Here is a 17,435-nt window from a genome sequence, read left to right as displayed (position 1 = left end):
GGAGAAAGAAGTATGATATCCATGGGACATCATCTTCATTAGGAAACCTTGTTTCAAGAGATTTGGGAAGATCATAGGTGTCTAAACCAGACATCTTTTGGGAGATATTCAAGATAGTTGATTTAAAGTCCTTAATATGACACCCAATATGAAATATTAAGGCTAGGACCCAACAAACTATTTTATAACTTAGAAGAGGTATGCCGTAATCCAAGCTATAAAATATTTGAAGGTAGGTGAATGACGATTCACCAATTTCCACTAAGATAAACGAAATATATTATTAGGTTTTAATTGGATTTGAAACTCCTAGATGTTTGAGATTCGTTGAACTGTTCAAAGGCATGTTTCAATCTCGAGTGTGCCCTTCAGGTTTTGTGACTGGGATGCCGAGGATCACAAAACAAGGTGTGAAGTAACCATGCAAATCACTTGGTACCCTTAATAAATTACCCCTCAATCGATGTGCCGGTTAACCACACACGCTCCATCGATACTATGATAAATATTAAGTCACCCTTTACCTACCTTGTTAAGTCCAAGTTAGTGTGCCGGTTAACCACACACGCTCCACTAACGACTTAGACAAAGTGTAAAGTGTAATTTCATGGGTTAGCACCTTATTCATATTTTTCCTAAGTAACCAAGATTGGGTATTATTAAGAGTTTAGTTACTTAGTATTACCATTAATACTTTTAATGAAGGAGAATTATAGTCTTGTCAAACCCGTTCGGCTAACGACCCTCCACCGGTCAAGCAAGCGGTGGGTGAGAGTGGACACCCATTAAGTTGCCATTTTATAGGCAACAACCTTATACCCACCTTATAGACCGGCTTCGTGAATGAGGCGTACTAGCGGTAAGACTGACTTTACTCTTATACATATATATATATATATATATATATATATATATATATATATATATATATATATTATTAACTTATAATATTATAAAGTATAAGGGTTGAATTTTAACTTTTAAAATTCTAAGGGCTAACTTGGAATTAAAGTATTCATAAGTGAAAACTTTTCCAATTCCAAAACTTGAGGGCAAGTTTTTGAAACTATTCAAAACTAATTAATTCCATAACTTATGTGTTTAAAGTAGTTTTAATCCAAAAACTCTTCAAGTTCCATAACTTGAGGACAAGTTATGGAAGACTTTAAACTAATAAAAGAACTAACTTTTTCTTTATTTTATAACTTATGGATTTAATTATGGTTACATATTTTTCTTTAATGAAGTGACTCTTGAACTTCCATAACTTGAGGACAAGTTATGGAGTCATAAAAAATTATTCAATGACACAAGACTCTTCATTTTGTAACCATTGCCAACTTTTATGAGTTTTATGAGTCTTTAATGTGACTCTTCATGTAACTTGAGGACAAGTTACACAAACACATTTTATACTCAACTCTTAGATTAAAATGGATTGAAAACAACTATTTCACTCAACATTTCTATTAATCTAAGCAACTCATAAGAACAAGATAATTCAAATCAAACTTTTTCATGTAATTAGTCTAAACCTTAAACTAATACAAAACATGAATCTATTGACAATTATCTTTGAAAATGGATTAGCATGAACATTACCACATCAAAAATAAGTTTATAAGTTCAAAAACAACTTAGGGTAATGTTCCTAGTCCATTTCTAGCCAAAAAACTCGAAAATATGTTGTCTGGGGGTCCAACTCGTCGAGTGCATGAACAAACTCGGCGAGTTGGATCGAATTGATCACATTTTAGGCATGGACTCGCCGAGTCCTCTGATGGACTCGCCGAGTCTGATGATCAGACAGCACCAAACTCGGTTTTTCAGCTTCTATTGCAGGTATAGCAAGAAAACAAGCCTAGGCTCTGATACCACTGTTGGGTTTTGAGCATTCTAACACTCCTAAGTGTACATGCAACCCTAAATACCTTGGATCTATGTTTTCTCTATTATATATGCAAATAAGAACTTCCAAGGTATTATCCTAATCTAGCATATAAAACAATGAATATAACAAGATAGAATACATACCTCTTTCATGTAGAAAGTCTTCATGAAGCTTGAGTGCCAAGTGCCCCAAGTGTGACACCTCAAATGGAATCACAATCATCAAAACACTTAGAATAGCTTGAGAGAATTCTACAACTCATGAAATCGGCTAGCCCTTTCACTTCACACACACTAGTATGATTCTAGTCGCCGATTTTGGTCAAGAATAAGATGCTTATATAGTTAGGGTTACACCATGTAAACCCTAATTGACATGGCCTTTCATTTCCATGATCCATGGGTACAAATACACCATGGAGCATCCATGGACCATCCTATGGGTTTTAGCCCAACTTTATTATCCATGGAGCATTAGCCCACTATACAAGTATGGATGATTTACACAATCAACCCATATATTTAATTAGTCTTCTTTTGATCACTTAATTAATCCTAGATTAATTCTTGATCAATACTAATTAAATAATCTTATTATTCTTATTATTAATATACTCGAACTTATAATATATTAATAACCATAAGTGTCTTATTTCTCTCATTATATTCTATCCAAGTGCATGATGGTATGCAACCCAAATGGACCATGCCGGGTCGGGTCAAGTCTTACCAATTATAGTTATGGACTTAGACATTAATCCAACAAAGATACCATCAAAGTGAACGACAAGAGAGGTATGAAATCAGTTGCTCCATGATAACAGCCATGATGAAGGACGGAGAATCCGTCACGAGCCACATGCTGAAAATGCAAAGGTATGTGGATCGATTGCTGAAGCTTAATGTGAACTTCCCTGAGGAGCTTGCAATAGATATCATTTTGCACTCTTTACCATCGTGCTATGATCAATTCCGCATGACATATCACATGAATAAGGAAGAGGTCACCCTCAGCAAACTTCAGGGACTTCTCAAGACCGCAGAATCAGGTCTTAAGGGGAAGTCGGTTGCTATCACTCCTACTCCAAACTCAACTCCGGTTTTGGAAATTGGGAAAAGTCGAGGGAGGAAGAGAAAGAGATCTTCGAAGGGTACCAAGGCTCGGACCCTTGATGGCTCTTCTTCAAGTGGAACCAAGAAAGGTTTCATCACTCCTTCTTCTGACCCAAAAGAAGCTGAATGCTTCTATTTCCATGAAAAGGCTTATTGGAAGCGGAACTGCCCAAAGTACCAGCAAGATGTGAAGGATGGGAAAGTTAAACCCAACCATGCAGGTATTTACACTATCTTATCTAATAACTTACCCCATTCTAAATCTTGGGTCCTTGATACCGGTTGTGGTATTCATATTTGTTGTGATTTGCAGGGACTAAGAAGAAGTGAGGATGTGGAGCAAGGAAGAATAAACTTGATCATGGGTAATAGGAAAGCTTCACCTGTCACCAAGATTGGATTTTATACTTTATCGCTAAGTAGTGGGTTTAGTTTAGATTTGAATAAATGTTGTTACTCGCCAGGAATGGCAAGAAATATTATTTCCTTTCATGCTTTGTACAAACAAGGGTTTACCTTTTCATTTAATAATGAAGTTGGTTATATTGATGCTTTCTTTAATAATGTTCTTTATTTTAAAGTATTACCCTGTGATGGTGTGTATGAAGCTGTATCTGTTGTAGATAACTTAGGAAATAATGTTTTGTGTATCGATTCTACTAATACTAATAACTTGGATAAAGCATCATTATGGCATTGTCGTCTTGGACATATAAGCAAGAAACGCATAGGCCAACTTCAAAAGGATGGAGTCTTGGAGTCGTTTGACCTAAAGTCAGATGATAGTTGCGAATCATGCTTACTTGGAAAAATGACAAAGTCACCCTTCACAAGCTCGTGTGAAAGGGGTGAAGGTTTGTTGGACCTTGTACACACGGATGTGTGTGGACCATTCAAACATGCCACAAGGGATGCTAATCGTTATTATTTGACTTTCACTGATGATTACAGTAGATATGGATATGTCTACTTAATCAAGCATAAGTCAGAGACTTTCGAGAGGTTTAAGGAATTTAAACAGGAAGTCGAGAATCAATTGGGCAGGAACATTAAGATGCTTCGATCCGATCGAGGTGGTGAGTATCTTAGTTCAGAGTTCCTCGACTATCTTAGGGAATGTGGGATTGTCTCACAATTGACACCTCCCAGGACACCACAGTTGAATGGTGTGGCTGAGAGGTGTAATCGAACCTTGTTGGATATGGTTCGTTCCATGATGAGTCGAGCTTCGCTACCAATCTCATTCTGGGGGTATGCCTTAGAGACTGCCGCCCATATTCTTAATCTAGTCCCTACAAAGAAAGTTGCCAAAACTCCTCACGAGATGTGGACTGGTAAAGTACCTAAACTAGACCACATCAAGATTTGGGGTTGCGAGGCTTTCGTGAGACGCGAGACTCATGATAAGCTGGAACCTCGAAGCAAGAGGTGTATTTTCATCGGCTACCCACAGCAATCCTTTGGTTACCTCTTCTACATACCTAGTGATAATGTGGTCTTTGTAGCAAGAAGAGGAGTCTTTCGAGAGAGAGAATTTATAAGCCAAGGAGACAGTGGGAGGCAAATTGATCTTGAAGAAATTCAAGAGTCAAGCGGTGAAGGAACTTCAAACACTAGCCCTCAACCTGAGGAGGAAACTCCTGTTGAGCCAATTGACAAGTCCGTACCTCTGAGGCGTTCCACAAGGGTTAGGCATGCTCCTGAGCATTACTATGGATTCCATATTACTATAGAAGGAGATACACTTATCAGTGATGAGACACTGATAGGTCTGGATGAACCTAATAGTTACGTGGAAGCCATGGCAGGCCCTGAGTCAGCCAAGTGGAAAGAGGCAATGGATAGCGAGATACAATCCATGTATGACAATCAAGTTTGGAACTTGGTTGAAAATGTACCAGGTCGTAAGACAGTGGGGTGCAAATGGATCTTCAAGAAGAAGACCGACATGGATGGTAATGTACACACTTATAAGGCTAGACTGGTTGCAAAGGGGTTCTCTCAAATTCCTGGAGTGGATTATCATGAGACCTTTTCTCCGGTAGCCAAGATTAAGTCTATTAGGGTTATGTTAGCCATAGCTGCATTTCATGACTATGAAATTTGGCAAATGGATGTCAAAACCGCTTTCCTTAATGGAAAATTGGCTGAAGATGTTTACATGAGTCAGCCAGAAGGTTTTGTCAGCAACAAGTACCCTAATAGAGTGTGTAAGCTTGAGAAATCCATTTATGGATTGAAGCAAGCACCTCGCAGATGGAATCTTTGCTTTGATGAAAAGGTCAAGGAATTTGGTTTTTCTAGGAGTGAAGATGAATCTTGTGTGTATGTCAAGGATAGTGGGAGTATAGTTAGCTTTTTTGTATTATATGTGGATGACATACTACTCATAGGAAATGACATCCCAACTCTGCAGGAAGTTAAGTCCTGGCTTGGGAAGTGTTTCTCTATGAAGGACCTAGGAGAAGCTGCCTATATTCTAGGGATAAGGATCTTGAGAGATCGGAGTAAAAGACTAATTGGACTTAGTCAGAGTACTTACTTGGATAAGGTGTTGAAGAGATTTGGCATGCAGGATTCCAAGAAAGGAGAGTTACCCATCCAGAGTAACGCCAGATTGAGTAAGACACAAAGCCCTAGCACTGAGGCTGAGATAGCAGAAATGAGTCGAATACCTTATGCTTCGGCTGTAGGATCGATCATGTATGCTATAACGTGTACTCGACCTGATGTAGCCTTTTCCCTCAGCATGGTTAGCAGGTATCAGGGGAACCTTGGCAAGGCACACTGGACTGCAGTAAAGAATATCCTCAAGTACCTACGAAGGACTAGGGACTAGGTCCTTACCCTCGGTGGGAGTGATGACTTGAGAGTTGTAGGGTATAGTGATGCTAGCTTCCAGTCTGATAGGGATAATTTCCGCTCTCAGTCGGGCTGGGTCTTTACCCTAAACGGAGGACCAATTTCTTGGAAGAGTTCCAAGCAAGAGACAGTAGCAGATTCAACTTGTGAATCAGAGTATATTGCAGCTAGCGAGGCGGCAAAGGAGGCGATATGGCTGAAGAACTTCATTGGAGACCTTGGAGTTGTACCAGCTATTAAAGAGCCAATGGAAAATTTCTGTGATAGTGAAAGCCCTGTTGCCTTAGCCAAGGAACCAAGGGATCACGGGAGATCCAGACACATCGACAGAAAATACCATTTTATCAGACATCGAATCGAAGAAGGACTCCTCGTGGCAAAGAGGGTATCATCAGATGAGAATCTAGCAGATCCCCTCACGAAGGGACTAACTCGGGTTAAGCATCTCCAGCATGCTCGGAGCATAGGGCTGAAGGATGATATTAGATTTAATAGTTAGATAACCTTGAAATTTGTAAAGTGTAATTAACATTAGATGATGAATAAAAAGTGTTTTATTTATGAGTAAAGTGTTGCTATATCTTGTCGATCGTTTACTATATTTCTTTTGCATGTTTTGACTTCCAGAATAATTTTTTGTTTGGTATAACATATTATTCAAACCTCCACAGTCGGTCATATGTCGGAAGTAGGTATGAATCAAGACTGTCATGTTTGGTTGTAGAGGTCTTGGACAAGGCTACAACAATCATGAGTTCTCATAAGTTCTGAGCATTGGACTCAACCGACGCTCACTGGAATCACTACATGGAATTCTATCTCGAGTGATCGTGAGACGGTAATATCGTATCAGTCTTCAAACCTAGAGATATGATTTGTTACTTACAAGTTGGTTATGCATTGATTGTACGAAAATGCATTGGTAACTCGAAGTTTATCTGTTCCTTCTTGGATTAGAAGCTGATATCTGGGCCCCTCGATGATTTTGTTTTGACCTATGTACCGGGCCCGGTCAGAACTAAGTTGATGTGTTCAATTAAGTTCTTTGTCAAACAAATCGGAAATCGGGAAACAAACTGCTGGACAATAAGTAAGACATTGTTCCATGTATTTGTCCGGTTGATATCTAGAACGGAGGATTATATGATCTCTTATCTTAAATGGCGTACCATCATCCTATCAGTTTCGAGAAACCTTGAATGAGCTACGATTGCCGGTCAGTTCCTGAAGTACTAGAGTTATAGTTATTAGACTTATCCAAGTGGGAGACTGTTGGATAAGGTGTCTAAGTCCATAACTATTTATGGGGTGTACTTGACCCGACCCGGCATGGTCCATTTGGGTTGCATGGCACCATGCAATTGGATAGACTAAATGAGTGAAATAACACTTGGAGATTATTAATATATTATAAGTTCTAATATATTAATAATATTATTTGATTAGTTTGATCAAGAATTAATTTAGAATTAATTAAGTGATCAAAAGATAACTAATTAAATATATGGGTTGATTTTGTAAATCATTCATATCTTGTATAGTGGGCTAAGAGGCTCCATGGATTATCAAGTTGGGCTTTACCCATAGGATGCTCCATGGATGCTCCATGGGAGTTACAAACCCACGGGTCATGGAAATGAAGAGTCATGACACATTAGGGTTTACATGGTGTAACCCTAGATGTGTCAACACTATATAAGAAGCATATTCTCCACCAAAATCGGTGACACTAAGAAACTAGAGGGCTTGGCTCAAAAGTCTTTCAAGAAGACACATAAGACACATAAGAAACTAGAGGGCTAGGCCAATTTCAAGAAGTGTGCATTCTCTCAAAAGTCTTTCCAAGAGCATTTGGTGTTGTGTGAAGCATTTGAGGTATCACACTTGGGGTGCTAGGCTCACAAGGTTTCAAGGAACATAAGCAACAACAAGGTAAGTTATTTTATCTTTCATTCAAGTAAAAAGTTGTTCCCCATGTATGCTAGATAGGAATATAACCTTGGAATTCAACTTTGCATGATAATTAGACAAACATAGATCCAAGGTTATTAGGGTTGCATGTACACTTAGGAAGTGTTAGAATGCTGAAAACCCATCACATGTATCATTAGCTCATGCATATAAGTCGTATATAAATAAGATTAGTAAGACGGTCGGATGTGCGACTCTGCCCTAGGTCCACAACCAAACAAGGAACATGAGATAGGGCGGAAGCACACATTCTTAGTCCGTAGAATCTTAAATATATACTACTCTTGCGTATACACTTAGTAGTGATAGATTAACTGTATTCTTCCTTAGCGTCTGTGCTTGAACTTGACCGGTTGGACGAGTGGTAGATTCGGCAGGTCTGCTGGATATACATCGGCAAGGCTTCGGAAGGTAAAGTACTTCTCACATGAGTACTTCGGGGTCTAGAATATAAGAGAGACGATTCTGAGGTCTGTGTTGGGTTGTCGTTACGAGTGACGAGGGGTTAGTTAATCAGTCGGTTAAAGCGGTGGGTTTTCGTAACACATGAACTTGGCATGGTGAGGACCACGCCAATCCATGTCGAATGACGATGTCGGACTCTTTATAGAAAAAAGTGTTAAGTCGATTTGAAAGAAACGTCTATTATAACGATGGTGTGTTTGTAGTGTGCTCGACAGTGCATTCTGTGTAAGCTTTCTAGTGCTTTCTTGATATAAGCATTTCTACACATCGTACTGCAATAAGCGAGTACTAGCAGTATAAGTGTTCTAATAATCAAAACTGATTAATTTTCATAAGATAATCCCTAACAGGTCTCTCTATAATCGCTTGGTGTATACAAGTCATGTATAATTAAGATCGGAAAGACAGTCAACTGAGCGACTCTGCCCTAAATCCACAACCCGAAAAGGAACAGGAAATAAGGTAGAATTACTCACTCTAAGCCTACAAATCTTAATTATAAATGAATCTAATGTATACACTAAGCCATCATAGCTTATCTACAAAGGGTTCTTAGTTTCTATTATGAATGATGTATTTTTTTCGGAACTTGAAGGGTTTCCACGGTATCCTAGGTAAAGACCTCGGGGGGGGGGGGGGGGGGGGGGTTCCCGAGGCACTACGGTGTAAGATTGGACGGTTTCCATGGCATCATTAGTTAAGACCATGTGGGGGTTCCCATGGCATTGAGCTAAGACCATGTGGGGGTTCCCATGACACCCAGTGTAAGACCCTGGAGGGTTTCCAGGGCATCCTTATATGTTTGAATGTTTAGGTTGTATGTTGTTATGTATGGTTTGATTGGTAGTTAGTGAAGACCATGTGGGTTACCCACAGTGCCGGCCCAAGCCCAGGGCGAGCTGGGCCACGGCCCAGGGCAGCAAGGTATAGTGGGGCATCAATTGAAAGCCTGTTTTAATGTTATTGTATATTGGGCTTCAGTAAAATATGAAGACAGGTAGGAGGCGGGCAACCTAATTACACAACACAGATGCATATCGCCTCTTCAATTCATCTTCGTCTCTTCAATCTAAAGCACACGTGACACGCCAATTCGCCAAAGATGAAGAACACGAGGCGTCGGGGGCGTCGAATGGAGAGAATCAGAGGACCGTTACAGTTTATACCCTTGGCTATATCGATCGACGATTCAAAGATCGCCCACAAGTCATCGCGCTCCGCCTCTCTCGCTCTCGTCCACAGTCGAAACTCGAAAGTCCACCTGAAGACTGAAGTCCTTTCTCTCGTTAGTCGTTATAGTTTACACCCTTCACCCTTCAGCTTTCAGCCTTTCTCTCGCCCTTTCTCTGGTTAGCTTCTTGCCTTCTCCTATGTTCTTTCTTTCTGAATCGATCTCTAGTCCTCTATTATTTTAAAGCTGTAATACTAATAGTTTATCTATTGCAGCAAATCTATTGTGTTAAAGTGAAGATTCAAAGGTGCCAAATTGGGATTCATTGAATTTGTCCTCCTGAAGTCCCAATCCTGTAATCCAGTAAGTTTTATATATTATTTCAAGTTTCTTGCATAACCTACTTAAAATTTCGAAAATCTTACAGTTATTACAGGTTAAAATTTATGAAATTTCAGTTTTCTTATATAGGTTACTGCCCAGGGAAGGGAAATTTCGATCAAGTTGAAGTTGCAGACTTGCAGTCTTGTTCATTGTGAACTACACTAAGCAGTCTAGGTAATTCTTTTTCTATTTTTTGTAACTATTCTGATAAACTGTTGTATTTTTTTATAAACTGAAACTGTGGTTTTATATAAACTTCATTATATAAACTGTTCTGATAAACTATTGTATTTTTTTTATAACTGTTCTGATAACAGTCTAAGCTTCATTATATAAACTGTGGTTTTATATAAACTGTTGTATTTTTTTTTGAATAATGATATGGTTTTCTGAATTCTAAATAATTTGTTATATATAATTAGAAATTAAATATTGATATGTAAATTATGAAGTTGAAAAAATTATGTGCTTTTTATTTTTGAATAATATGTTGTTAGATTAATTTCTGAAAATCTAAAGGATACTATTTCTTTTTTTGTTTAGGTTGTGGATACATATTGATAACATCAAGTTGTGGATACGGATTGCTAAGTAACATCAGGTTGTATCCTTCTTTGTTATTACCACATTTTTTACTTTTAATTTTTTGGTGAAGTTTAAATATGTTTCCTAGAAAACAGCCACCTGGTGCTCAAAATAGAAAAAGAAAACAAAGAGAACAAGATCTTACTAATAAATTACAAGGATCTTTAAATAAGTATTTTTTTAGAAGTGAAAATAATCATGAAAATTCTAATGATGTTGAAACTAATGATTTTGTTGATAATTCTAAAGGTCCAATTGAAACTTCTAATGAACCTATTGAAAATTTTAATGATCTTGAAAATAATGATTTTATTGATAAATCTAGTGATATTAATATTTTTGATCCAAGAGTATGGGATAAGTTAGATTTAAAAATGAAAGATTTGCTTGTAGAAAAATGGCCTATTAGGGAAATTGAAAATTACAAATTTTTTCCAAAAGATGCATTAGGTAGACATTTTTCTTGTGAATTTTATGTTCGTAAATTAAGAAATGGTGACTCTTATGATAGAAAGTGGTTGGTGTATTCGAAAGAACTTGATAAAGTGTTTTGTTTTTGTTGTAAGTTATTTAAAACAGCTCGATCTAGAAGTAATTTGGCAACCGAAGGAATTAATGATTGGAAACATCTTAGTGAAAAATTGAATGAACATGAACATAGTTCTGAACACATGATTAATTTAAAAACATGGACACAAACATGACTTAGGTTAAGGAAAAATGAAACAATTAATAAAGAGTTACAAGAAAGAATAAAAAAAGATATTCAACATTGGAAAGAAGTTTTGATAAGAATTATTGCTGTTGTAAAATGTTTAGCTGAATATAACTTGGCTTTTCGTGGAGCTAATGAAACAATATATGAGAAATCTAATGGTAACTTTTTAGGTGTACTTCAAATGATTGCTGAGTTTGATCCCATAATGAAACACCATTTTCAACTTATTCAAGAAAAAAAAAGTCATTTTCATTACCTTAGTCATAAAATTCAAAATGAATTAATTGAAATGTTGGCATCCGAAGTAAAAAGTGCAATTATTAGAAAAATAAAAAATTCAAAATATTTTTCGATAATTCTAGATTGCACTCCGGATGCAAGTCGTAAAGAACAAATGACTTTAATTATTAGATGTGTTGATGTTACAAGTGTTCCAATAAAAGTTGAAGAGTTTTTTTTAGAGTTTTTAATTGTAGAAGATACATCTGGTTTAGGACTTTTTAATGTGTTACAAAATGCTTTAAAATCTCTTGACTTGAATATAAATTGTATCCGAGGACAAGGATATGATAATGGAGCAAATATGAAAGGCAAACATTAAGGTGTACAAAAAAGACTACTTGATATAAACTCAAGAGCTTTTTATATGCCTTGTGGATGTCATAGTTTAAACCTAGTTTTGTGTGATATGGCAAATTCTTGTCATAAAGCTAAAACTTTTTTTGGTACGTGTCAAACAATATATAATGTTTTTTCTAGCTCCACACATAGATGGAGTGTTTTACTTGATCATGTTGATGAATTAACCCTAAAATCATTATCTACTACTCGTTGGGAAAGTCACATTGAAAGTGTTAAAGCAATAAAAACTCAACTTTTTGAAATAAAAGAAGCATTAACAAAATTGGCTCAAGTGAGTGATGATGGTAAGGTTTGTAGAGATGCGGAATCACTAGTAAATGGTGAATTTTCTAATTTTGAATTTATTTTAAGTTTAGTGATATGGCATGAAATTTTATATAGAATTAATTTGGTAAGTAATAAATTACAATCCAAAGATATGATTCTTGATGTTGCAATAAAAAACTTAGAGGGATTAGTTAATTATTTTGAAAAATATAGGGAAAATGGGTTTGACTCTGCTATTAATGAGGCTAAAGAAATAGCAGAAAATATTGGAGTTGAACCAAAATTTCCTATCAAACGTGTTCATAGTAGAAAAAAACAATTTGATGAAATTCCAAATACCGAAAGAGAACAACAATCTTCTCAAGAAAATTTTAGAACTGATTATTTTATTGTTATAGTAGATATGGCTCTAAATCAATTGAGAAGTAGATTTGAGCAAATGCAACATTTTGAATCTATTTTTGGATTTTTGTTTGATGGTTTAAAGTTAAAATCCTTATTTGATGATGAATTAAAAAAATGTTGTAAGAAACTTGAAACTAGTTTGACAAATGGTGAAGACCTTGATATTGATGGAAAAGATTTATTTATTGAGTTACAAGTTTTGCAGGAAATGTTGCCGGATGAAGCATACAAAGGTGAACTTCCTTGGACAGCCATTCAAATTATGGAGGTTGCAAAGGAAATGGACATGTTTCCCAATGTGTTGGTGGCATATAGGATTTTGTTGACGGTACCGGTCACGGTTGCTTCCGCGGAAAGAAGTTTTTCGAAATTGAAGTTATTGAAATCATATCTTTGGAGTACCATGACTCAAGAAAGATTAAATGGATTAGCAATTTTGAGTATTGAAAGTCAATTCCTACGAAGTCTTGATTATGATAAAATAATAGATGTTTTTGCTTCAAAAAATGCAAGGAGACATCGTTTTAGATAGATTTTATGTATACTTTTGTTTGTGTAACCTTGTTTTCGTTTGACTATAAAATTTATTTCATTTTTGCTATTTTTTTTATTAAATAAAGGCATAATTTAGAATCTCGCCCCGGGCATTGAAAATCAATGGACCGGCCCTGGTTACCCATGGCAGTGGGCTAAGACCCTGGAGGGTTTCCAGGGTACCTGGGTTAAGACCCTGGAGGGTTTCCAGGGCATCCCTATATGTTAATATGCATGACTTGTGTAGTTTATATGTTTTATGTGAGTATGTGAATAAGACCTTTGAGGGTTTCCATGGCATCCCTATATGTGTATATGCATTCTTATGTGATTGTTATGGTTTATGTAGCTGTTATGGCTGATATGGATTATGTGGTTATGTGGATTGTGTGGGGTATGCTCTGGGGAACTCACTAAGCTTCGTGCTTACAATTTTATTTATTGGTTTCAGGTATCATCGATTTGGAAAAGAAGGGTCCGGATTGATCGCAGTGCACACACCCATGTTTTCCGTATTGAATGATTTTGTGATGAACTCTGATAAATGTTTTAATTAACGATGTCTTAGATGTTTGGAATAAATGATATCTATGTTTTGACTATATTAAAAATAAAATTTTTGCCCTCGATTTTTGGTTCGTTACAAGTTGGTATCAGAGTCTTGTTTTGAGGGATTCAGACATACTTTCGGGTGTGTCTGAACTTAAACTGAGGATCTGTAAAGTTTTCAAAAAAATGTTTTAAGGAAAGAATTTATAAGACAAGAAAGGGTGTGGTGCATGCAATCAGTCGAGCTCAAGTAAGTTTCCCTAGAATACCCACATATGTTATCTATTATGACTTGGTTTATGAACCTATGAATAAACTGCTAGTTAGGGCTAATGAAGATGCATGTATATGTTGTATGAGCTGTTAGACTTGCACGCTAAGTGTTGAGTAATCAGCAATAGATCGGCCTGATATGTGGTGCTTGTAGCCTTGGGAATATTGGATGTCATGCTAGAATGAGAATGATTATTGGTATTAGTAATTGCTATGTGTATGCTTTTAAAATTGTATACGGTTAGGATCGTATAGCCTTAGAATAATTGATTTAGCCTTATATCATGTTTCTTGTGTGGTTGTGGTCCTAGCGTAAAGTCTATTATTCGATAGTCTATTAGATCCTGTTCTGTGCTTCGGCGAATATTGTATTGTTGTTTAGCAGACATTGAGTACATCATGGGAGTAGGTGACTTAGAGGATTCAGGATGATCCTAGAGGAAAGTATGGATATGTGGGGAAGGTAGTATTGGGCCCGTACTACTAAAAGCACAAGATCCATACTTAAATCGGGGAAAGTCTTGGAGAATCTAAGAAGCCTGGGAAGGAGAATTCCTGGTTATGATTGGAGCATGGGGATAGCTATTGTGCAGAATGTGGATGAACACGCAAGAGGAAGGACCAGGGTTTGGTCCCAGCTTCGGTGGTGAGCCAGTTAGCAGAAGGACTGCCAGGATTTTGAATTCGCCTTGGATCTCTTGTATCAAGCGGGAAGGATTGATTGTGCGATCTATTGCACTTTTAGGATTGGAGATTGTGTCTTGGGAGGAGTTGTAGGTTAGGGTAGAGGTTGCTTTAGCTGCTACAGTTCAGCCATGAATGATTGAGGTGGTGAGTGTGTCAGGGTGTGATACCCTACATGAAATGATTTATAGATCCGAGCAGGAATTGATTTGGAGTGCATTGGGAAGAGGGGAGCCGATCAGGTGCATATATTGGAGGGTCCCATAAAGAGACCCAAGAGTTTGGGTCAACATGTGAGAGGCCAGCAGGGCCGAATTTAGTGCAGTTCTTTGTGGGAAAATGCACGAGGGAGTTTTTTGTTTCAAGGGTTTTAGTAAGTGTATATCTGGGTTTGTTTCCTTGGTTTTGTTTGGATTATACCTTCAAACATTGTCATTTTCCATTTGTATACCGTGAGTTACGGGGTGATTGGTGAGGGTCATTTCGCTCTTTGCTAGTTTGGAGCGTTCAATGTTATCTAGGTTTATGGTCGCGATCAGTTCAAGGACATGACGCGGAAGGTCTACGGACAGGATTGGTGACTCAGCCATTATGCTTGGGTCGACTTTTGGAAGTGCCAGGGGAAGTGGTCTACTATTGAGACTTTGGTTTGGACATTGGTTGTTTGGACTTCAAGATATAAGTGTGGAATCATTTCAAGGCGTCTCAGATTATTAGTTTCACTAGGATCCGGGAAGTGTTCGTCTGGTCTTTAGGAGTGGTGTGACCTTTTTGGGGTTTGGGGCGGTTATTTAACACTCGCACGGGTAAGAAACAGGTTGTCAGCATTTGGATATTAAAGGGTAAGAAGGATTGGGAATCCTTCAAATCTCATGTATTACGAAAACTTAGTCGAATCTAAGTGAAGGAGAATCGCACAGGTATTCAGGATAGGGGAAGGTATGAGCCCGGGATGAGTTTCTCATCCTCATCGAGGAAAATGGCATCCAAAGTGGCTATTTGGTCAAAGGTTGTTTGAGTTTGGAGTTCGGTAAAACTCCCCGTCAGGTGGATCGCGTCTTCTTGGGGGCTTGATAGCAGAATTTGGGGAAGCAGGTTGGGACTCTAGTTATAAATTGAGTTCAGTTTGGGTGTTTGGTCGAGTGTGTGCTCGACTCTGTATGCGTTTTGAATTGCTAGATTAGGGGTAAGTTATTGCGCTACGGTTGTGTTAGAATGAAAGTGTTGTAAGACTGCGGGGGAGCGGTAACATTCATGAATGGTCAGTAGAGTGAAAGTGCTGTAAGACTATGGGGGAGCCGTAGCATTCACCAATAGCCAGATAGTGTGGAAAGTGTTGTAAGACTGCGGGGGAGCCGTAGCATTGACAATCGGTTAGATAGTGTGAGAAGTGTAGAAAGACTACAGGGTAGTCGTGGCATTCACAGATTCGTTTAGAGAACTTAGGCCAGGGTGGACCGATTTGCAAGTTTGTGAGTAGGTCACAACATAATTGGAATCAGGAAACGGTAGGTCAAAGGAGACCGGGTATGATGTAAGACTACAATTATTCGGGTAGCATTCACCTTTTTGCATCGGATTTAGTAGCGACAGGTCGTCGGCCTATCATGATCGGATGGATCAAACAAATTGAAGGAGCCATGAGTGGCGATATAGATAGGGTAGTTATTGCTAGACAATGTATCCTTCGTAGATCGCATGGGACTGTTGCGGGTGTTTTGGCCTAGAAATCGGGTAGGTGTTCGATGTTCTAGACAGTTAGAAAACAAGTTGGGACCAGGGAGGTCCCGGATGTTCTTAAGGAAAGTGGCTATGTGGCAGCAAGATGAGTTGGAGTGGTTTTAGTGATCTGGGGTCCGTGTGTGTAGTTGATTGCCATTTGGGATATATATTAAGTTTTTTTTACAGTTGGACTAAATGATATCAAGGGTTGAATAGCCAGTTGGGAGATAAGTACAATGGATTCAGACGATGATTCATTGTGGGCGGTTTGTCATGGAGACAGACGCTCTCGAGACTTCGAAATTCAGACTGAGTAGATGTGATCAGGTTGAAGGGAATTCATTTATCTACAGATTGAAGAGCCCTACGAGGGTTGGGTTCGGTTGACTTGGGAAGGCTATGGTATATACTCGGGACTGTGGTCATGTTGCTCTAGATGTTTGGCACGTCAGGAGTGTTAGGGAATGATTTCGAGGACGACATCTAATTTAAATGGAGGAGAGTTGTAACATTCCGTTTAAAATCAATTAAATAAATAATAAACTCTAAAGCCCTGAGATGTAATTGTTATTATTATTTTATAGCCAAATCAATAATAGTCAGCGAAGTGGTGGTTTCGGGGAGCCAAATGATATATTTTAGACTTTCGGGGGTTAAAGTATAATTTCAGGATTTATTTTCTAAAGATTTTTAGAAGTCAGGGTTTGTTAGATAAATTACAGATTTATATTGTAATAAATTATTAAAGATGGGGGCTGTTTGGTAAAATCGGGACTTAAGTTGAAAGAAGATTTTGTGGAGAGGGACCATAATTGGAAAAATAGATTGATGTTTGGAAGAAGTCACGGGATCAGTCTAATATGCGTTCCCCCTCTCGTTTCGGATACCGACTCATAACCCTAACCCTAGTTGTTTTGAGCAGCCACCTTATGCTCCAGCCTCCATCGCCGCTACCCTCTGTGGTAGAAGTCGCAACCGACCGTCTGCATACCACCTCGCTGTGGAGCACCACCACCCTAGCTTTGCTGCCGGAGATGTAGAGAGAAGTCGAAAGGGACACGAGACTAGCGAAGGGAGCTATAATTGCCGATACCAAAGTCGCAAACGACTGAAAGACCCTCGGTAAGTATGTTCGCCACCCAAATTCCCTCTTCTTCTTCGTTTATGTTGGTGGGACGTCATGGGACGTCGCTGCTGCTG

At 38.1% G+C, this 17,435-nt stretch overlaps 2 protein-coding genes across 2 annotated transcripts; both read left to right on the top strand.

Moving 5' to 3' along the window:
- Nucleotides 1-10,518: 10,518 nt before the first annotated feature.
- On the top strand, nt 10,519-11,760 carry LOC145089003 (uncharacterized). Its single transcript, XM_079027508.1, has 3 exons — nt 10,519-11,002; nt 11,261-11,401; nt 11,522-11,760. Exons 1-3 carry the CDS (start codon nt 10,519-10,521, stop codon nt 11,758-11,760), a joined length of 864 nt encoding a protein of 287 aa, XP_078883634.1.
- Nucleotides 11,761-11,847: 87 nt separating this feature from the next.
- Nucleotides 11,848-13,005, top strand: LOC145089002 (uncharacterized). The gene has a single exon (XM_079027507.1). The coding sequence runs from the start codon at nt 11,848-11,850 to the stop codon at nt 13,003-13,005; it is 1,158 nt and encodes a 385-aa protein (XP_078883633.1).
- Nucleotides 13,006-17,435: the final 4,430 nt, after the last annotated feature.

The sequence above is a fragment of the Lactuca serriola genome, chromosome 2, assembly GCF_051521515.1.
Source record: "Lactuca serriola cultivar US96UC23 chromosome 2, Lser_US96UC23_V15, whole genome shotgun sequence".
In the NCBI taxonomy this organism is placed as follows: Eukaryota; Viridiplantae; Streptophyta; class Magnoliopsida; order Asterales; family Asteraceae; genus Lactuca; species Lactuca serriola.
Note: the sequence above shows the minus strand (reverse complement) of the source record. Positions and strands in the feature narration are given on the sequence as shown.